Source organism: Bombina bombina, chromosome 10 (assembly GCF_027579735.1).
Source record: "Bombina bombina isolate aBomBom1 chromosome 10, aBomBom1.pri, whole genome shotgun sequence".
NCBI classification, from domain to species: domain Eukaryota; kingdom Metazoa; phylum Chordata; class Amphibia; order Anura; family Bombinatoridae; genus Bombina; species Bombina bombina.
This window is the reverse complement of record NC_069508.1, coordinates 58856090-58875709: the sequence shown is the minus strand read 5'-3', so window position 1 is coordinate 58875709 and position 19620 is coordinate 58856090. Positions and strand designations below refer to the sequence as shown.

At 41.7% G+C, this 19620-nt stretch overlaps 1 protein-coding gene across 1 annotated transcript in view; it reads right to left on the bottom strand.

The window, feature by feature from the left end:
• Window positions 1-19620, bottom strand: part of ABCD3 (ATP binding cassette subfamily D member 3) — a 138780-nt gene that overhangs the window by 29597 nt on the left and 89563 nt on the right. The window contains exon 16 of the mRNA XM_053693133.1: window positions 2040-2103. Within this exon, the coding sequence (XP_053549108.1) occupies window positions 2040-2103 (64 nt within the window). The remainder of the gene's footprint in view (window positions 1-2039; window positions 2104-19620) is intronic.

The following is a 19620-nucleotide window of genomic DNA, read 5'->3' as shown; positions in this document are numbered from 1 at the left end:
AAACCATTGAAAACCGCCTCTTGTCTCAGTGCATTTGGACAGTTTTTCAAAGTTAGTGTTAGCTCATGTGTGTCATATGGATAACATTGCGCTCACTCCCATGGAGTTATTTATGAGTCAGCGCTGATTGGCTAAAATGCATGTCTGTCAAAGCACCAACATAAGGGGGCAGTCTGTAGAGGCTTAGATAAGGTAATCACAGAAGTAATAAGTGTATTAATATTACAGTGTCCATTTAAAACTGGGGAATGAGTAATAAAGGGATCATCTATCTATTTAAACAAAAACATTTTTAAAGTAGACTGTCCCTTTAACAAATCCATTTGGATTTTGCCTGTTGTATCCCCACCTATGTCAAAAACATATATAAAAAATTCCCACCTATATCAAAACCAGATTTAAAAATGTCAGTAATTAATTATGGTTATTGAAAGGCTATGTAAACAAGAAGGTTTAGACAAAATGATGCTCCTAGTGGAGTGTGTGACAGAGAGGTACTAAAAATGTAATTCATTATTGTTCTCTGTAAGCATTGGTCTTTGAGTAATCAGTTAGAAATAAGATGAGAACTTTGAGTAAATAATTAGACAAGTAATGAGGTTTTCTCTCCCTACAAGCTCAGCCCATGTTATTGTGATATAGTGTCAATTAAAAGAAGCAGCTATCTCATATACAAAGGTAAACATAAATAAGCAATTCCCCATACATTTTAAACTCTGCAGCTGGTATAACAAGTCATTCATTGGAAACACATAAAGGGTAAACAATTTACAGTCCACTGTCCCTAAATTTGAAGTAAATTTGTTGACTCATATATTGTTCTATACTTTTCACATCCTTATCAAATATAACCAGAAATTCATCAGAATATTTCACTGTCACACCCACATACAAAATTATTTAAATCTTAAAAGGGGCACTCAAGTCAAAATAAACTTTTATGATTCAGATAGAAAAGCAATTTTAAAACACTTTCCAATTTACTTCCATTATCACATTTTGCACAGTCTTTTTATAGTCACACTTTCTGGGGAACAAGATCCTACTGAGCATGTGCACAATCTCAAAGGGTATACGTATACTAGTCTGTGATTGGCTGATAACTGTCACATGATACAGGGGTCTGGAAAATGGGCAACAAAAATAAAATGTGTCAGAAAAAAATCTACTGCTTAGTTGAACTTTAGAGTAGGTGTTAAACCATTGTCTTTTATTATGCACTTGTTAATTATGTAATTCTACTGCATTGAGTGGTCCTCAATTCTAATGCACAAGAAGGTGTCTACTCGTGCAACACGCTAAGATTTGGATGTCCACAGTTCTTAGTGGATTGCACTTTCACAAGAAGAAATCCGGCTCCGAAAAGAGCCTAACGCCACAAGCGGATGCCTTTTATGCATTCAGGTGCACATACCTAAAAAAACAGTTTGTTTAAATCTCTCATCATTAGTTTCTCATCAGTTTAATCATAAACGGTTTTATTTTCTGAGAAATGTTTTTGTATATTTTAATTGTAAATCCTTTAAACCACTTTGTCATTAAGTTTATTCATTACATTTCAATGTCATGATGATGTAATTTAATGGGACATGAAAGTAAAAAATAAAGTTTTAGGATTTAGATAGGAGCAGGCAATTATCTTTTTTATAAAGAAAATTAAAATTTATATAATCAAATTTGTTTCATTCTCTAGGTATCCTCTATTAAAGAGTATACCTAGGTATCCTCAGGAGTGTGCACAAGTCTTTAGAGCTCTATGGTAGCCGTGTTTACAACAATATATTAACATTGTTACAAATCCTGCTTCCATGGTAAATTGGAAAGTTTTTTTTAATTACATAATCGATACAAAAGATGAAAGGGAAATTGTTACTTCGGGTTTATTTGAAATAGCTGTTTTCGTTCACTGGGACCAATCATCCATTGTTTTTTTAAGGACACGCCCATTTAAGTGAGCTGAGCCTTAAGGACCAATAGATCTCCTTGTATTATCTCTCTCTCTTTCCTGAACTTGGAATTGGACAGTAGTGGATCATTACCTCAAAATTGAGGTCTTTAATGAGAACATCTCCATTTGGCGTTGCTAGGGGAACATGATCAAACCTGTTGGGGGGAAAAGATAAATTGTAACTTTAAAAAAATAAAACATTTGTACTGCAAATTTTATAAAACAGAAGTAACCAGTAATATGGTTTAAAGGGACAGTCCAGCTAAACACATAGTGTATGAGCAAAAAATGCTTCTAGTAAAAGTGATCTGTATTTCAGTGACATCTTTATTAACCCCTTAACGACCCGCGCCGTAACCTGTAGAACACTGGTTATTAGGCCCTTAAAGGGACACTGTACGCAAATTTTTTCATTCATGATTCAGATAGAGCATGACATTTTAAGCAACTTTCTAATTTACTCCTATTATCACATTTTCTTCATTCTCTTGGTATCTTTATTTTAAATGCAAGAATGTAAGTTTAGATGCCGGCCCATTTTTGGTGAACAACTTGGGTTGTCCTTGCTGATTGGTGGATAAATTCATCCACCAATAAAAAACTGCTGTCCAGAGTTCTGAACCCCAAAAAAAGCTTAGATGCCTTTTTCAAATAAAGATAGCAATAAAAGGAAGAAAAATTGATAATAGGAGTAAATTAGAAAGTTGCTTAAAATTGCATGCTCTATCTGAATCCCGAAAGAAATAATTTAGGTTCAGTGTCGTACCCTGTCTGACGCTGCAGTCCTGGGCTTCTTTGCTGCAATCTCACTAAAAGTAGCAAGTGGGGCACTGCAGAAATAGAGTTGCAGAGTTACTCTGTGGCCCTCTCTGCATCGGACAGTGGTGGTGCCGGGTGGGAGGGTAAGGAGGGAGGCGGATGGGCTGCCCATACAACACACACTCTCATACAACACCCACACCCCACACATGCTCTCACACAACACCCACACCCCACACACACGCTCTCACACAACACCCACACACGCTGTCATATAACACCCACACCCCACACACACACTCATACAACACCCACACACACTCATACAACACCCACACCCCAAACACGCTCTCACACAACACCCACACCCCACACACACGCTCTCACACAACACCCACACCCCACACACACACTCATACAACACCCACACACACTCATACAACACCCACACCCCACACACGCTCTCATACAACACCCACACCCCACACATACTCTCATACAACACCCACACCCCACACATACTCTCATACAACACCCACACCCCACACACACTCTCCTACAACACCCACACACACTCTCCTACAACAGACACACACACAAGTCACGACCCAATAAACAAGGTGTTGCGACCCAGTAATAGGTCCTGAACCATGAATTGAAGAACCCTGCATTATGGGATACAGCCTCTGTGTATTTTGTTGCCCAGCTGAGTAAGTCTCTATAGTTTCTGGTTTGTATATGCAAATTACTTATTGTGTAAAAAGGGAAAACCAGATATGGAGTCTTTGCTTACATCTCCTACCTGGTGAAACTGCATCTCAATGATCAGGCCCAGAAAGGCCAAAATCTGTTTGTTGTTTTCTCACATTCAGAAGAGAATTGCAGTATGGGCTGTCTTTTTAGCAGAGTGAGCCAAAAGTAACTGCACCCTAAGTGGCACTGGCCTCTTAAACATGCAGGGATTTTTTTTTACCATCTCTTATTTACTCTCAGCTGTGTTTCCCTGTTTTTTTATATTTACTATGTAATAGTATTCTAAAAGATTGTACAAATATGCCTGGGAACCACTACAGCATGACAAAAAGCGCAGAAGAATGAAAAAGTCACGTTTAATTCATCTTTCTTTTCTTAAAGTCTTAAAGAGGATATTTTAACATTTGTTAGACGTTTATCTAAAAAAAATAGATGTTTCTGCAGTGATTAAAGCAAAGATCAGCCTGAAAATACTTGTACTATCCCAAACTATATTAGTTGTTTAAAGTGAAGGTAAAGTCAAAGTCCTTATTATAAATAATTAGAGAGATGATGTAAAATAAATAAGTTTAATTCATCAATTTTTTATAAAACATAAATTAGCTGTGATATCTAATGTTTTTCTATTCTAATCGGCTTTCCGATAAACAACTCGTACATTTTTTTTTTCTAAATTAATATCACGTGCCTCTTAGATCCAATTTATTTTCTGGCCGTTAGGCGGCCGTCAAATTTTGTCATAAACATCCTGGTTTACATGTGCATGCGTGACAATTTACCCTCCGCAATTTGCAAGCGCGCGCGTTCTCGTTTCGCGCATGCGCATTATAAATTTTGGGTTTTAGTCATTGAAGGAGCTGTCGGTCCATAAATGATGCGCATGCGCGGTTAATCCGTGCTCGATGTGCATGAGTATGCTAAACACGTATAGAGCGGGTGGGACCGCTCTATACGTCAGTGTGTCATAAACCAGGAAATGGAGCGTGGGAGGAGATTATTCAAGGAACGGTAGGAGAAATAAAGTTATAAATTGAACAAAAACAGAATTTATGTTTACCTGATAAATTACTTTCTCCAACGGTGTGTCCGGTCCACGGCGTCATCCTTACTTGTGGGATATTCTCTTCCCCAACAGGAAATGGCAAAGAGCCCAGCAAAGCTGATCACATGATCCCTCCTAGGCTCCGCCTACCCCAGTCATTCGACCGACGTTAAGGAGGAATATTTGCATAGGAGAAACCATATGATACCGTGGTGACTGTAGTTAAAGAAAATAAATTATCAGACCTGATTAAAAAACCAGGGCGGGCCGTGGACCGGACACACCGTTGGAGAAAGTAATTTATCAGGTAAACATAAATTCTGTTTTCTCCAACATAGGTGTGTCCGGTCCACGGCGTCATCCTTACTTGTGGGAACCAATACCAAAGCTTTAGGACACGGATGAAGGGAGGGAGCAAATCAGGTCACCTAAATGGAAGGCACCACGGCTTGCAAAACCTTTCTCCCAAAAATAGCCTCAGAAGAAGCAAAAGTATCAAACTTGTAAAATTTGGTAAAAGTGTGCAGTGAAGACCAAGTCGCTGCCCTACATATCTGATCAACAGAAGCCTCGTTGTTGAAGGCCCATGTGGAAGCCACAGCCCTAGTGGAAGGAGCTGTGATCCTTTCAGGAGGCTGCCGTCCGGCAGTCTCGTAAGCCAATCTGATGATGCTTTTAATCCAAAAAGAGAGAGAGGTAGAAGTTGCTTTTTGACCTCTCCTTTTACCAGAATAAACAACAAACAAGGAAGATGTTTGTCTAAAATCCTTTGTAGCATCTAAATAGAATTTTAGAGCGCGAACAACATCCAAATTGTGCAACAAACGTTCCTTCTTCGAAACTGGTTTCGGACACAGAGAAGGCACGACTATCTCCTGGTTAATGTTTTTGTTAGAAACAACTTTTGGAAGAAAACCAGGTTAGTACGTAAAACCACCTTATCTGCATGGAACACCAGATAAGGAGGAGAACACTGCAGAGCAGATAATTCTGAAACTCTTCTAGCAGAAGAAATTGCAACCAAAAACAAAACTTTCCAAGATAATAACTTAATATCAACGGAATGTAAGGGTTCAAACGGAACCCCCTGAAGAACTGAAAGAACTAAGTTGAGACTCCAAGGAGGAGTCAAAGGTTTGTAAACAGGCTTGATTCTAACCAGAGCCTGAACAAAGGCTTGAACATCTGGCACAGCTGCCAGCTTTTTGTGAAGTAACACAGACAAGGCAGAAATCTGTCCCATCAAGGAACTTGCAGATAATCCTTTTTCCAATCCTTCTCGAAGGAAGGATAGACTCTTAGGAATCTTAACCTTGTCCCAAGGGAATCCTTTAGATTCACACCAACAGATATATTTTTTCCAAATTTTGTGGTAAATTTTTCTAGTTACAGGCTTTCTGGCCTGAACAAGAGTATCAATAACAGAATCTGAGAACCCTCGCTTTGATAAGATCAAGCGTTCAATCTCCAAGCAGTCAGCTGGAGTGGGACCAGATTCGGATGTTCGAACGGACCTTGAACAAGAAGGTCTCGTCTCAAAGGTAGCTTCCATGGTGGAGCCGATGACATATTCACCAGATCTGCATACCAAGTCCTGGGTGGCCACGCAGGAGCTATCAAGATCACCGACGCCCTCTCCTGATTGATCCTGGCTACCAGCCTGGGGATGAGAGGAAACGGCGGGAATACATAGGCTAGTTTGAAGGTCCAAGGTGCTACTAGTGCATCTACTAGAGTCGCCTTGGGATCCCTGGATCTGGACCCGTAGCAAGGAACCTTGAAGTTCTGACGAGAGGCCATCAGATCCATGTCTGGAATGCCCCACAGTTGAGTGATTTGGGCAAAGATTTCCGGATGGAGTTCCCACTCCCCCGGATGCAATGTCTGACGACTCAGAAAATCCGCTTCCCAATTTTCCACTCCTGGGATGTGGATTGCAGACAGGTGGCAGGAGCGAGTCTCCGCCCATTGAATGATTCTGGTCACTTCTTCCATTGCCAGGGAACTCCTTGTTCCCCCCTGATGGTTGATGTACGCAACAGTCGTCACGTTGTCTGATTGAAACCGTATGAACTTGGCCCTCGCTAGCTGAGGCCAAGCCTTGAGAGCATTGAATATCGCTCTGAGTTCCAGAATATTTATCGGTAGAAGAGATTCTTCCCGAGACCAAAGACCCTGAGCTTTCAGGGATCCCCAGACCGCGCCCCAGCCCATCAGACTGGCGTCGGTCGTGACAATGACCCACTCTGGTCTGCGGGAGGTCACCCCTTGTGACAGGTTGTCCAGGGACAGCCACCAACGGAGTGAGTCTCTGGTCCTCTGATTTACTTGTATCTTCGGAGACAAGTCTGTATAGTCCCCATTCCACTGACTGAGCATACACAGTTGTAATGGTCTTAGATGAATGCGCGCAAAAGGAACTATGTCCATTGCCGCTACCATCAAACCTATCACTTCCATGCACTGCGCTATGGAAGGAAGAGGAACGGAATGAAGTATCCGACAAGAGTTTAGAAGTTTTGTTTTTCTGGTCTCTGTCAGAAAAATCCTCATTTCTAAGGAGTCTATTATTGTTCCCAAGAAGGGAACTCTTGTCGACGGAGATAGAGAACTCTTTTCCACGTTCACTTTCCATCTGTGAGATCTGAGAAAGGCCAGGACTATGTCCGTGTGAGCCTTTGCTTGAGGAAGGGACGACGCTTGAATCAGAATGTCGTCCAAGTAAGGTACTACAGCAATGCCCCTTGGTCTTAGCACCGCCAGAAGGGACCCTAGTACCTTTGAGAAAATCCTTGGAGCAGTGGCTAATCCGAAAGGAAGCGCCACGGACTGGTAATGCTTGTCCAGGAATGCGAACCTTAGGAACCGATGATGTTCCTTGTGGACAGGAATATGTAGATACGCATCCTTTAAATCCACCGTGGTCAAGAATTGACCTTCCTGGATGGAAGGATTGTTCGAATGGTTTCCATATTGGACGATGGAACCTTGAGAAACTTGTTTAGGATCTTGAGATCTAAGATTGGTCTGAACGTTCCCTCTTTTTTGGGAACTACGAACAGATTGGAGTAGAACCCCATCCCTCGTTCTCTTAATGGAACAGGATGAATCACTTCCAGAAGATAACCTTGGGAGACTATTTCTAGCGCCCAAGGATCCAGAACATCTCTTGCCCAAGCCTGAGTGAAGAGAGAGAGTCTGCCCCCCACCAAATCCGGTCCCGGATCGGGGGCCCGCATCTCATGCTGTCTTGGGAGCAGTGGCAGGTTTCTTGGTCTGCTTTCCTTTGTTCCAGCCTTGCATAGGTCTCCAGGCTGGATTGGCTTGAGAAGTATTACCCTCCTGCTTAGAGGACGTAGCACTTGGGGCTGGTCCGTTTCTGCGAAAGGGACGAAAATTAGGTTTATTTTTGGCCTTGAAAGACCTATCCTGAGGAAGGGCGTGGCCCTTGCCCCCAGTGATATCAGAGATAATCTCTTTCAAGTCAGGGCCAAACAGTGTTTTCCCCTTGAAAGGAATGTCAAGCAATTTGTTCTTGGAAGACGCATCCGCTGACCAAGATTTTAACCAAAGCGCTCTGCGCGCCACAATAGCAAACCCAGAATTTTTCGCCGCTAACCTAGCCAATTGCAAGGTGGCGTCTAGGGTGAAAGAATTAGCCAATTTAAGAGCACGAATTCTGTCCATAATCTCCTCATAAGAAGAAGAATTACTAATAATCGCCTTTTCTAGCTCATCGAACCAGAAACACGCGGCTGTAGTGACAGGGACAATGCATGCAATTGGTTGTAGAAGGTAACCTTGCTGAACAAACATCTTTTTTAGCAAACCTTCTAATTTTTTATCCATAGGATCTTGGAAAGCACAACTATCTTCTATGGGTATAGTGGCGCGCTTGTTTAGAGTAGAAACCGCCCCCTCGACCTTGGGGACTGTCTGCCATAAGTCCTTTCTGGGGTCGACTATAGGAAACAATTTTTTAAATATGGGGGGAGGTACGAAAGGTATACAGGGCCTGTCCCATTCTTTATTAACAATGTACGCCACCCGCTTGGATATAGGAAAAGCTTCGGGGGGCCCCGGGGCCTCTAGGAACTTGTCCATTTTACATAGTGTTTCTGGAATGACCAGATAATCATAATCATCCAAATTGGATAACACCTCCTTAAGCAGAGCGCGGAGATGTTCCAACTTAAATTTAAAAGTAATCACATCAGGTTCAGCTTGTTGAGAAATTTTTCCTGAATCTGAAATTTCTCCCTCAGACAAAACCTCCCTGGCCCCCTCAGACTGGTGTAGGGGCCCTTCAGACACAATATCATCAGCGTCCTCATGCTCTTCAGTATTTTCTAAAACAGAGCAGTCGCGCTTTCGCTGATAAGTGGGCATATTGGCTAAAATGTTTTTAATAGAATTATCCATTACAGCCGTTAATTGTTGCATAGTAAGGAGTATTGGCGCGCTAGATGTACTAGGGGCCTCCTGTATGGGCAAGACTGGTGTAGACGAAGGAGGGGATGATGCAGTACCATGCTTACTCCCCTCACTTGAGGAATCATCTTGGGCATCATTTTTACTAAATTTTTTATGACATAAATCACATCTATTTAAATGAGAAGGAACCTCGACTTCCCCACAGTCAGAACACAATCTATCTGGTAGTTCAGACATGTTAAACAGGCATAAACTTGATAACAAAGCACAAAAAACGTTTTAAAATAAAACCGTTACTGTCACTTTAAATTTTAAACTGAACACACTTTATTACTGCAATTGCGAAAAAGTATGAAGGAATTGTTCAAAATTCACCAAAATTTCACCACAGTGTCTTAAAGCCTAAAAAGTATTGCACACCAAATTTGGAAGCTTTAACCCTTAAAATAACGGAACCGGAGCCGTTTTTATATTTAACCCCTTTACAGTCCCTGGAATCTGCTTTGCTGAGACCCAACCAAGCCCAAAGGGGAATACGATACCAAATGATGCCTTCAGAAAGACTTTTCTATGTATCAGAGCTCCACACACATGCAGCTGCATGCCATGCTGTTCTCAAAAACAAGTGCGCCATACCGGCGCGAAAATGAGGCTCTGACTATGATTAGGGAAAGCCCCTATAGAATAAAGTGTCTAAAACAGTGCCTGCCGATATTATTTTACAAAAAATACCCAGATTAAATGATTCCTCAAGGCTAAATATGTGTAAATATGATCGATTTAGCCCAGAAAATGTCTACAGTCTTAATAAACCCTTGTGAAGCCCTTATTTACTGTCTGAATAAAAATGGCTTACCGGATCCCATAGGGAAAATGACAGCTTCCAGCATTACATCGTCTTGTTAGAATGTGTCATACCTCAAGCAGCAAGAGACTGCTCACTGTTCCCCCAACTGAAGTTAATTCCTCTCAACAGTCCTGTGTGGAACAGCCATGGATTTTAGTAACGGTTGCTAAAATCATTTTCCTCATACAAACAGAAATCTTCATCTCTTTTCTGTTTCAGAGTAAATAGTACATACCAGCACTATTTTAAAATAACAAACTCTTGATTGAATAATAAAAACTACAGTTAAACACTAAAAAACTCTAAGCCATCTCCGTGGAGATGTTGCCTGTACAACGGCAAAGAGAATGACTGGGGTAGGCGGAGCCTAGGAGGGATCATGTGACCAGCTTTGCTGGGCTCTTTGCCATTTCCTGTTGGGGAAGAGAATATCCCACAAGTAAGGATGACGCCGTGGACCGGACACACCTATGTTGGAGAAATAGATAATTTTTTATTAATAAAAAAACCTAGCGACTACATTTGGGTTAATAACAGCAACATAAAAACGATTGCTGGTTACAATAACTTTACCTTCACTTTAACTATTGGTTGTTAACTACAATTAAAGATGTTATAGTACACTCTCAAGATCTTTAACGTCTCTTAAATAACATGGTCCCACCCAGCTTTCTTAAAGGGACATTACAGCCAAGACAGACAAGTATTAGCAAATATGCTTTCAGTAAAACATAGCTGTTTCAAGAGTATACTTAAAGGGATATTATACACTCATTTTTTTCTTTGCATAAATGTTTGGTAGATGATCTATTTATATAGCCCATAAAGTTGTTTTTTTTAAATAAATGTATAGTTTTGCTTATTTTTAAATAACATTGCTCTGATTTTCAGACTCCTAACCAAGCCCCAAAGTTTTATTTGAATACCGTCAGCTACCTTCTCCAGCTTGCTCCTGTTTGTGTAAAGGGTCTTTTCATATGCAAAAGAGGGGGGGGGGGGGAGTGTCTTATTTCCCACTTGCAGTGGGCTTTCCAACTACCTTTTCAACAGAGCTAAACTGACAACTTCTAAGTAAGTCTTTAAACAGTTTTATACTGGATTTTTATATCAGTATCTGTGCATCTTATTCTTTATAGTAGTGTCTATTACATGCAGTTCTATGAAAATGAGTGTATACTGTCCCTTTAAAGGGTCAGTAAACCTTAAAAATAATGTTATATAATTCTGCACATAGTGCAGAATTATATAACATTACATTAGCCAAACTTTTTAATCATAATATTCCCTTTTTATTTTGTAAAAATACCGCTGTTTTACAGACCCGCTCTCTGTACTCTGCTGAGCGGGTCTGTTGTTTTTACTGAGCGCATCGGGCCAGCTGTATAGTCACAGCCCGGCCCGACCGCGCCATTAGACACAGTGCAGCTCGCTCCTGCTCTGTCTGACAGCGGGAGCGAGCTGCACTGTGTCTAATGGCGCGGTCGGGCCGGGCTGTGACTATACAGCTGGCCCGATGCGCTCAGTAAAAACAACAGACCCGCTCAGCAGAGTACAGAGAGCGGGTCTGTAAAACAGCGGTATTTTTACAAAATAAAAAGGGAATCTTATGATTTACAAAGTTTGGCTAATGTAATGTTATATAATTCTGCACTATGTGCAGAATTATATAACATTATTTTTAAGGTTTACTGTCCCTTTAAGTATGCTCCATGCATCAGCATTTTAAACAAAGCACTTGTTCAGAGTCTAAGGTGCTTGTACCATCTAGTAATTACTCAACTTGCATCATTGCTTATATGATATAAACCCCACTGGTGCTGGGAGCAGCCGGAGTATTTAAAACGCTGGTGCACTGAGGATATCTAGCTATGCTTTACATGCACGTGCAGAAACAAATGGCAACACTAAAACAGTGATAACTTTACCAGAAGCATTTATGCCAATAGATGTATATTGTAAATATGTTTCTATCCAAAGATGTAATTTATCTATGTGCATTTCAATTTTGACCAGATTGTCCCTTTAAAAAGGACATGAAACCCAAATCGTCCTTTCATGATTCACATGGAACATACAATTTTAACCCTTTGAGTGCTAAGCACTTTCCCACCTGGGTGCTAAGATGATTTAATTTATTTTTTTATTTTGTGGGGGAAAAAACAGAATTTATGTTTACCTGATAAATTACTTTCTCCAACGGTGTGTCCGGTCCACGGCGTCATCCTTACTTGTGGGATATTCTCTTCCCCAACAGGAAATGGCAAAGAGCCCAGCAAAGCTGGTCACATGATCCCTCCTAGGCTCCGCCTTCCCCAGTCATTCGACCGACGTAAAGGAGGAATATTTGCATAGGAGAAACCATATGATACCGTGGTGACTGTAGTTAAAGAAAATAAATTATCAGACCTGATTAAAAAAACCAGGGCGGGCCGTGGACCGGACACACCGTTGGAGAAAGTAATTTATCAGGTAAACATAAATTCTGTTTTCTCCAACATAGGTGTGTCCGGTCCACGGCGTCATCCTTACTTGTGGGAACCAATACCAAAGCTTTAGGACACGGATGAAGGGAGGGAGCAAATCAGGTCACCTAGATGGAAGGCACCACGGCTTGCAAAACCTTTCTCCCAAAAATAGCCTCAGAAGAAGCAAAAGTATCAAACTTGTAAAATTTAGTAAAAGTGTGCAGTGAAGACCAAGTCGCTGCCTTACATATCTGATCAACAGAAGCCTCGTTCTTGAAGGCCCATGTGGAAGCCACAGCCCTAGTGGAATGAGCTGTGATTCTTTCAGGAGGCTGCCATCCGGCAGTCTCGTAAGCCAATCTGATGATGCTTTTAATCCAAAAAGAGAGAGAGGTAGAAGTTGCTTTTTGACCTCTCCTTTTACCAGAATAAACAACAAACAAGGAAGATGTTTGTCTAAAATCCTTTGTAGCATCTAAATAGAATTTTAGAGCACGAACAACATCCAAATTGTGCAACAAACGTTCCTTCTTTGAAACTGGATTCGGACACAAAGAAGGCACGACTATCTCCTGGTTAATGTTTTTGTTAGAAACAACTTTCGGAAGAAAACCAGGTTTAGTACGTAAAACTACCTTATCTGCATGGAACACCAGATAAGGAGGAGAACACTGCAGAGCAGACAATTCCGAAACTCCTCTAGCAGAAGAAATTGCAACCAAAAACAAAACTTTCCAAGATAATAACTTAATATCAACGGAATGTAAGGGTTCAAACGGGACCCCCTGAAGAACTGAAAGAACTAAATTGAGACTCCAAGGAGGAGTCAAAGGTTTGTAAACAGGCTTGATTCTAACCAGAGCCTGAACAAAGGCTTGAACATCTGGCACAGCTGCCAGCTTTTTGTGAAGTAACACAGACAAGGCAGAAATCTGTCCCTTCAAGGAACTTGCAGATAATCCTTTCTCCAAACCTTCTTGAAGAAAGGATAGAATCTTAGGAATTTTTACCTTGTCCCAAGGGAATCCTTTAGATTCACACCAACAGATATATTTTTTCCATATTTTGTGGTAAATTCTTCTAGTTACAGGCTTTCTGGCCTGAACAAGAGTATCAATGACAGAATCTGAGAACCCTCGCTTTGATAAGATCAAGCGTTCAATCTCCAAGCAGTCAGTTGGAGTGAGACCAGATTCGGATGTTCGAACGGACCTTGAACAAGAAGGTCTCGTCTCAAAGGTAGCTTCCATGGTGGAGCCGATGACATATTCACCAGGTCTGCATACCAAGTCCTGCGTGGCCACGCAGGAGCTATCAAGATCACCGATGCCCTCTCCTGATTGATCCTGGCTACCAGCCTGGGGATGAGAGGAAACGGCGGGAATACATAAGCTAGTTTGAAGGTCCAAGGTGCTACTAGTGCATCTACTAGAGTCGCCTTGGGATCCCTGGATCTGGACCCGTAGCAAGGAACCTTGAAGTTCTGACGAAAGGCCATCAGATCCATGTCTGGAATGCCCCACAATTGAGTAATTTGGGCAAAGATTTCCGGATGGAGTTCCCACTCCCCCGGATGAAATGTCTGACGACTCAGAAAATCCGCTTCCCAATTTTCCACTCCTGGGATGTGGATTGCAGACAAGTGGCAGGAGTGAGTCTCCGCCCATTGAATGATTTTGGTCACTTCTTCCATCGCCAGGGAACTCCTTGTTCCCCCCTGATGGTTGATGTACGCAACAGTCGTCATGTTGTCTGATTGAAACCGTATGAACTTGGCCTTTGCTAGCTGAGGCCAAGCCTTGAGAGCATTGAATATCGCTCTCAGTTCCAGAATATTTATCGGGAGAAGAGATTCTTCCCGAGACCAAAGACCCTGAGCTTTCAGGGGTCCCCAGACCGCGCCCCAGCCCACCAGACTGGCGTCGGTCGTGACAATGACCCACTCTGGTCTGCGGAAGCTCATCCCCTGTGACAGGTTGTCCAGGGACAGCCACCAACGGAGTGAATCTCTGGTCCTCTGATCTACTTGTATCGTCGGAGACAAGTCTGTATAGTCCCCATTCCACTGACTGAGCATGCACAGTTGTAATGGTCTTAGATGAATTCGCGCAAAAGGAACTATGTCCATTGCCGCTACCATCAAACCTATTACTTCCATGCACTGCGCTATGGAAGGAAGAGGAACAGAATGAAGTATTTGACAAGAGTTTAGAAGTTTTGATTTTCTGGCCTCTGTCAGAAAAATCCTCATTTCTAAGGAGTCTATTATTGTTCCCAAGAAGGGAACCCTTGTTGACGGAGATAGAGAACTTTTTTCTACGTTCACTTTCCACCCGTGAGATCTGAGAAAGGCCAGGACAATGTCCGTGTGAGCCTTTGCTTGAGGAAGGGACGACGCTTGAATCAGAATGTCGTCCAAGTAAGGTACTACTGCAATGCCCCTTGGTCTTAGCACCGCTAGAAGGGACCCTAGTACCTTTGTGAAAATTCTTGGAGCAGTGGCTAATCCGAACGGAAGTGCCACAAACTGGTAATGCTTGTCCAGGAATGCGAACCTTAGGAACCGATGATGTTCCTTGTGGATAGGAATATGTAGATACGCATCCTTTAAATCCACCGTGGTCATGAATTGACCTTCCTGGATGGAAGGAAGAATTGTTCGAATGGTTTCCATTTTGAACGATGGAACCTTGAGAAACTTGTTTAGGATCTTGAGATCTAAGATTGGTCTGAATGTTCCCTCTTTTTTGGGAACTACGAACAGATTGGAGTAGAACCCCATCCCTTGTTCTCCTAATGGAACAGGATGAATCACTCCCATTTTTAACAGGTCTTCTACACAATGTAAGAATGCCTGTTTTTTTATGTGGTCTGAAGACAATTGAGACCTGTGGAACCTCCCCCTTGGGGGAGGCCCCTTGAATTCCAGAAGATAACCTTGGGAGACTATTTCTAGTGCCCAAGGATCCAGAACATCTCTTGCCCAAGCCTGAGCGAAGAGAGAGAGTCTGCCCCCCACCAGATCCGGTCCCGGATCGGGGGCCAACATCTCATGCTGTCTTGGTAGCAGTAGCAGGTTTCTTGGCCTGCTTTCCTTTGTTCCAGCCTTGCATTGGTCTCCAGGCTGGCTTGGCTTGAGAAGTATTACCCTCTTGCTTAGAGGACGTAGCACTTGGGGCTGGTCCGTTTCTGCGAAAGAGACGAAAATTAGGTTTATTTTTGGCCTTGAAAGACCTATCCTGAGGAAGGGCGTGGCCCTTGCCCCCAGTGATATCAGAGATAATCTCTTTCAAGTCAGGGCCAAACAGCGTTTTCCCCTTGAAAGGAATGTTAAGCAATTTGTTCTTGGAAGACGCATCCGCTGACCAAGATTTTAGCCAAAGCGCTCTGCGCGCCACAATAGCAAAACCAGAATTTTTCGCCGCTAACCTAGCCAATTGCAAAGTGGCGTCTAGGGTGAAAGAATTAGCCAATTTGAGAGCATGAATTCTGTCCATAATCTCCTCATAAGAAGAAGAATTATTATTGAGCGCCTTTTCTAGTTCATCGAACCAGAAACACGCTGCTGTAGTGACAGGAACAATGCATGAAATTGGTTGTAGAAGGTAACCTTGCTGAACAAACATCTTTTTAAGCAAACCTTCTAATTTTTTATCCATAGGATCTTTGAAAGCACAACTATCTTCTATAGGTATAGTGGTGCGTTTGTTTAGAGTAGAAACCGCCCCCTCGACCTTGGGGACTGTCTGCCATAAGTCCTTTCTGGGGTCGACCATAGGAAACAATTTTTTAAATATGGGGGGAGGGACGAAAGGTATACCGGGCCTTTCCCATTCTTTATTTACAATGTCCGCCACCCGCTTGGGTATAGGAAAAGCTTCGGGGGGCCCCGGGACCTCTAGGAACTTGTCCATTTTACATAGTTTCTCTGGAATGACCAAATTCTAACAATCATCCAGAGTAGATAACACCTCCTTAAGCAGAGCGCGGAGATGTTCCAATTTAAATTTAAATGTAATCACATCAGGTTCAGCATGTTGAGAAATTTTCCCTGAATCTGAAATTTCTCCCTCAGACAAAACCTCCCTGGCCCCCTCAGACTGGTGTAGGGGCACTTCAGAACCAATATCATCAGCGTCCTCATGCTCTTCAGTATTTTCTAAAACAGAGCAGTCGCGCTTTCGCTGATAAGTGGGCATTTTGGCTAAAATGTTTTTGATAGAATTATCCATTACAGCCGTTAATTGTTGCATAGTAAGGAGTATTGGCGCACTAGATGTACTAGGAGCCTCCTGTGTGGGCAAGACTGGTGTAGACGAAGGAGGGGATGATGCAGTACCATGCTTACTCCCCTCACTTGAGGAATCATCTTGGGCATCATTTTCTCTAAATTTTGTGTCACATAAATCACATCTATTTAAATGAGAAGGAACCTTGGCTTCCCCACATTCAGAACACAGTCTATCTGGTAGTTCAGACATGTTAAACAGGCATAAACTTGATAACAAAGTACAAAAAACGTTTTAAAATAAACCGTTACTGTCACTTTAAATTTTAAACTGAACACACTTTATTACTGCAATTGTGAAAAAGTATGAAGGAATTGTTCAAAATTCACCAAAATTTCACCACAGTGTCTTAAAGCCTTAAAAGTATTGCACACCAAAGCTTTAACCCTTAAAATAACGGAACCGGAGCCGTTTTTATATTTAACCCCTTTACAGTCCCTGGTATCTGCTTTGCTGAGACCCAACCAAGCCCAAAGGGGAATACGATACCAAATGACGCCTTCAGAAAGTCTTTTCTATGTATCAGAGCTCCTCACACATGCATCTGCATGTCATGCTTCCCAAAAACAAGTGCGCAATAGAGGCGCGAAAATGAGACTCTGCCTATGATTAGGGAAAGCCCCTAGAGAATAAGGTGTCCAATACAGTGCCTGCCGGTTATTTTACATAATTCCCAAGATTAAAATAATTCCTCAAGGCTATGGAGTATAAAATATGCTTATATATAAATCGATTTAGCCCAGAAAATGTCTACAGTCTTAAAAGCCCTTGTGAAGCCCTTTTTTTCTTTCTGTAATAAAAATGGCTTACCGGATCCCATAGGGAAAATGACAGCTTCCAGCATTACATCGTCTTGTTAGAATGTGTCATACCTCAAGCAGCAAAAGTCTGCTCACTGTTCCCCCAACTGAAGTTAATTCCTCTCAACAGTCCTGTGTGGAAACAGCCATCGATTTTAGTAACGGTTGCTAAAATCATTTTCCTCTTACAAACAGAAATCTTCATCTCTTTTCTGTTTCAGAGTAAATAGTACATACCAGCACTATTTTAAAATAACAAACTCTTGATTGAATAATAAAAACTACAGTTAAACACTAAAAAACTCTAAGCCATCTCCGTGGAGATGTTGCCTGTACAACGGCAAAGAGAATGACTGGGGAAGGCGGAGCCTAGGAGGGATCATGTGACCAGCTTTGCTGGGCTCTTTGCCATTTCCTGTTGGGGAAGAGAATATCCCACAAGTAAGGATGACGCCGTGGACCGGACACACCTATGTTGGAGAAAATGGTTTTAACTTCCCCCCCCCCCCCCAGATCCCCAAGACTTACACCATTGGAAGGGTTATGCGATTACCTTTCCAATGGTGGGTCTTGGGGGTCTGTAGCTGCCTGAGATACAGGCTTCTAAGCAGCATGCCCCTTTCCCTATACTTTGTATTGACAAATTGCTAATAAAGTTGCGCAGTGACGTCATCACGTCATTGCTCGTGACGTCACCGTGCAAAAATGTGAAGCCCCGGCGATGCCCATCACTCCCTCAGGCGCGATCGCCGGGGTAGGACTGGTTGGCACCCCCCAGATCTCCCTCAAGGTGGAAGAGTGCTAGTGACGGCTCTAAGCCGTCATTAGCGCCAGAGTGGGAAACTCTGTGACGGCTCAGAGTCGTCGTTAGCACTCAAAGGGATAAACAACTTTTCAATTTACTTCTATTATCTAAAATTATTTGTTCTCTTGGTATCCTTTCTTGAAAACCATACCTAGGTATACTAGAGCTGGAAGCTAGCTGCCGATTGGTGGTTGCGCATATATGCCTCTTGTCATTGGCTAAGCAATGTGTTTAGCTAGCTCCCAGTAGTGCATTGCTGCTCCTTCAGTACAGAATACCAAGAGAATGAAGAAACATTGATAATAGAAGTATATTGAAAAGTTGTTTAACACCTTATTGACCACCGATGTACAGGATACGTCAGCGGTCATTAACAGGCCCTCTTATTTGGCCTTGTTTATAGCGCAGGTCTTTCTGATGTCGCCAAGACCGTGCACATTAACAAACATCCAGGCATGCAGTACTAGCACAGCTTTTGTAAAATCCTTAAAGGGACATGAAACCCAAATTTTCTTTCATGATTCAGGTAGAAAATACAATTTTAAACAACTTTCCAGTTTACTGCTATTATCAAATTTGCTTCATTCTCTTGGTATCATTTGTTGAAGAAGCTTTAATGCACTATTGGTTTCTAACTGAACGCATGGGTGAGCCAATGACATTCAGTAAATTTATATAAATGCAGCCACCAATCAGCAGCTAGAAACTAGGTTATTTGCTGCTCCTGAGCTTTCCGAGATAAACCTTTCAGCAAAGGATAACAAGAGAAGGAAGCAAATTAAACATTAGAAGTAAATTGGAAAGTTGTTTAAAATTGTATGCTCTGTCTAAATCATGGAAGGAAATTTTTTGAGTTTCATTTCCTTTTAAAGACCGTGCGACGTACAGGGTATGTCGGTCGTTAAGGAGTTAAAAAATATATATGCTTTATCTAAATCAGAAAATACAAATTTTGGGGTTTCATGTCCCTTTAATGAATAACCAATTAATGTGCAAAATATAAAAGGCGTCTGTTTTAAAAACCTTCAACACTCCCAATATTAAAAAATACATTGACGAGACAGCTATTTTGTGAATTAGCAGACACTCTGGGAGATACAAGACAACGTACTATTTCATAAATAAATGGGAGCCATATATAGTTACCCTACCCTACCAGTCTCCAGAAAAAAAACAAATCATATTCCCTCTCAAAGATCAGAATACATCTTAATAGAACAGCGCATGGCAGTTTAAATTTTAACATCACCTTACTTAGATAAAAGCAATAGTAGTTAGAGACCGTTCCCCAGAATATCGCTCACCTACAAGCTTTACCCAGGGAGTCGGAGTTGCTAAATATTTAGGTGAAATGATCTTATGTTGTTTTAGGTTAGATGGAACTGTGTTTATTTTAGTTTATTTTTAATTTAAATTTATGTTATTGTATTTACCATTTTCTTTAAAAATAAGAAAATGTATGCCTATGTTGACTTGTT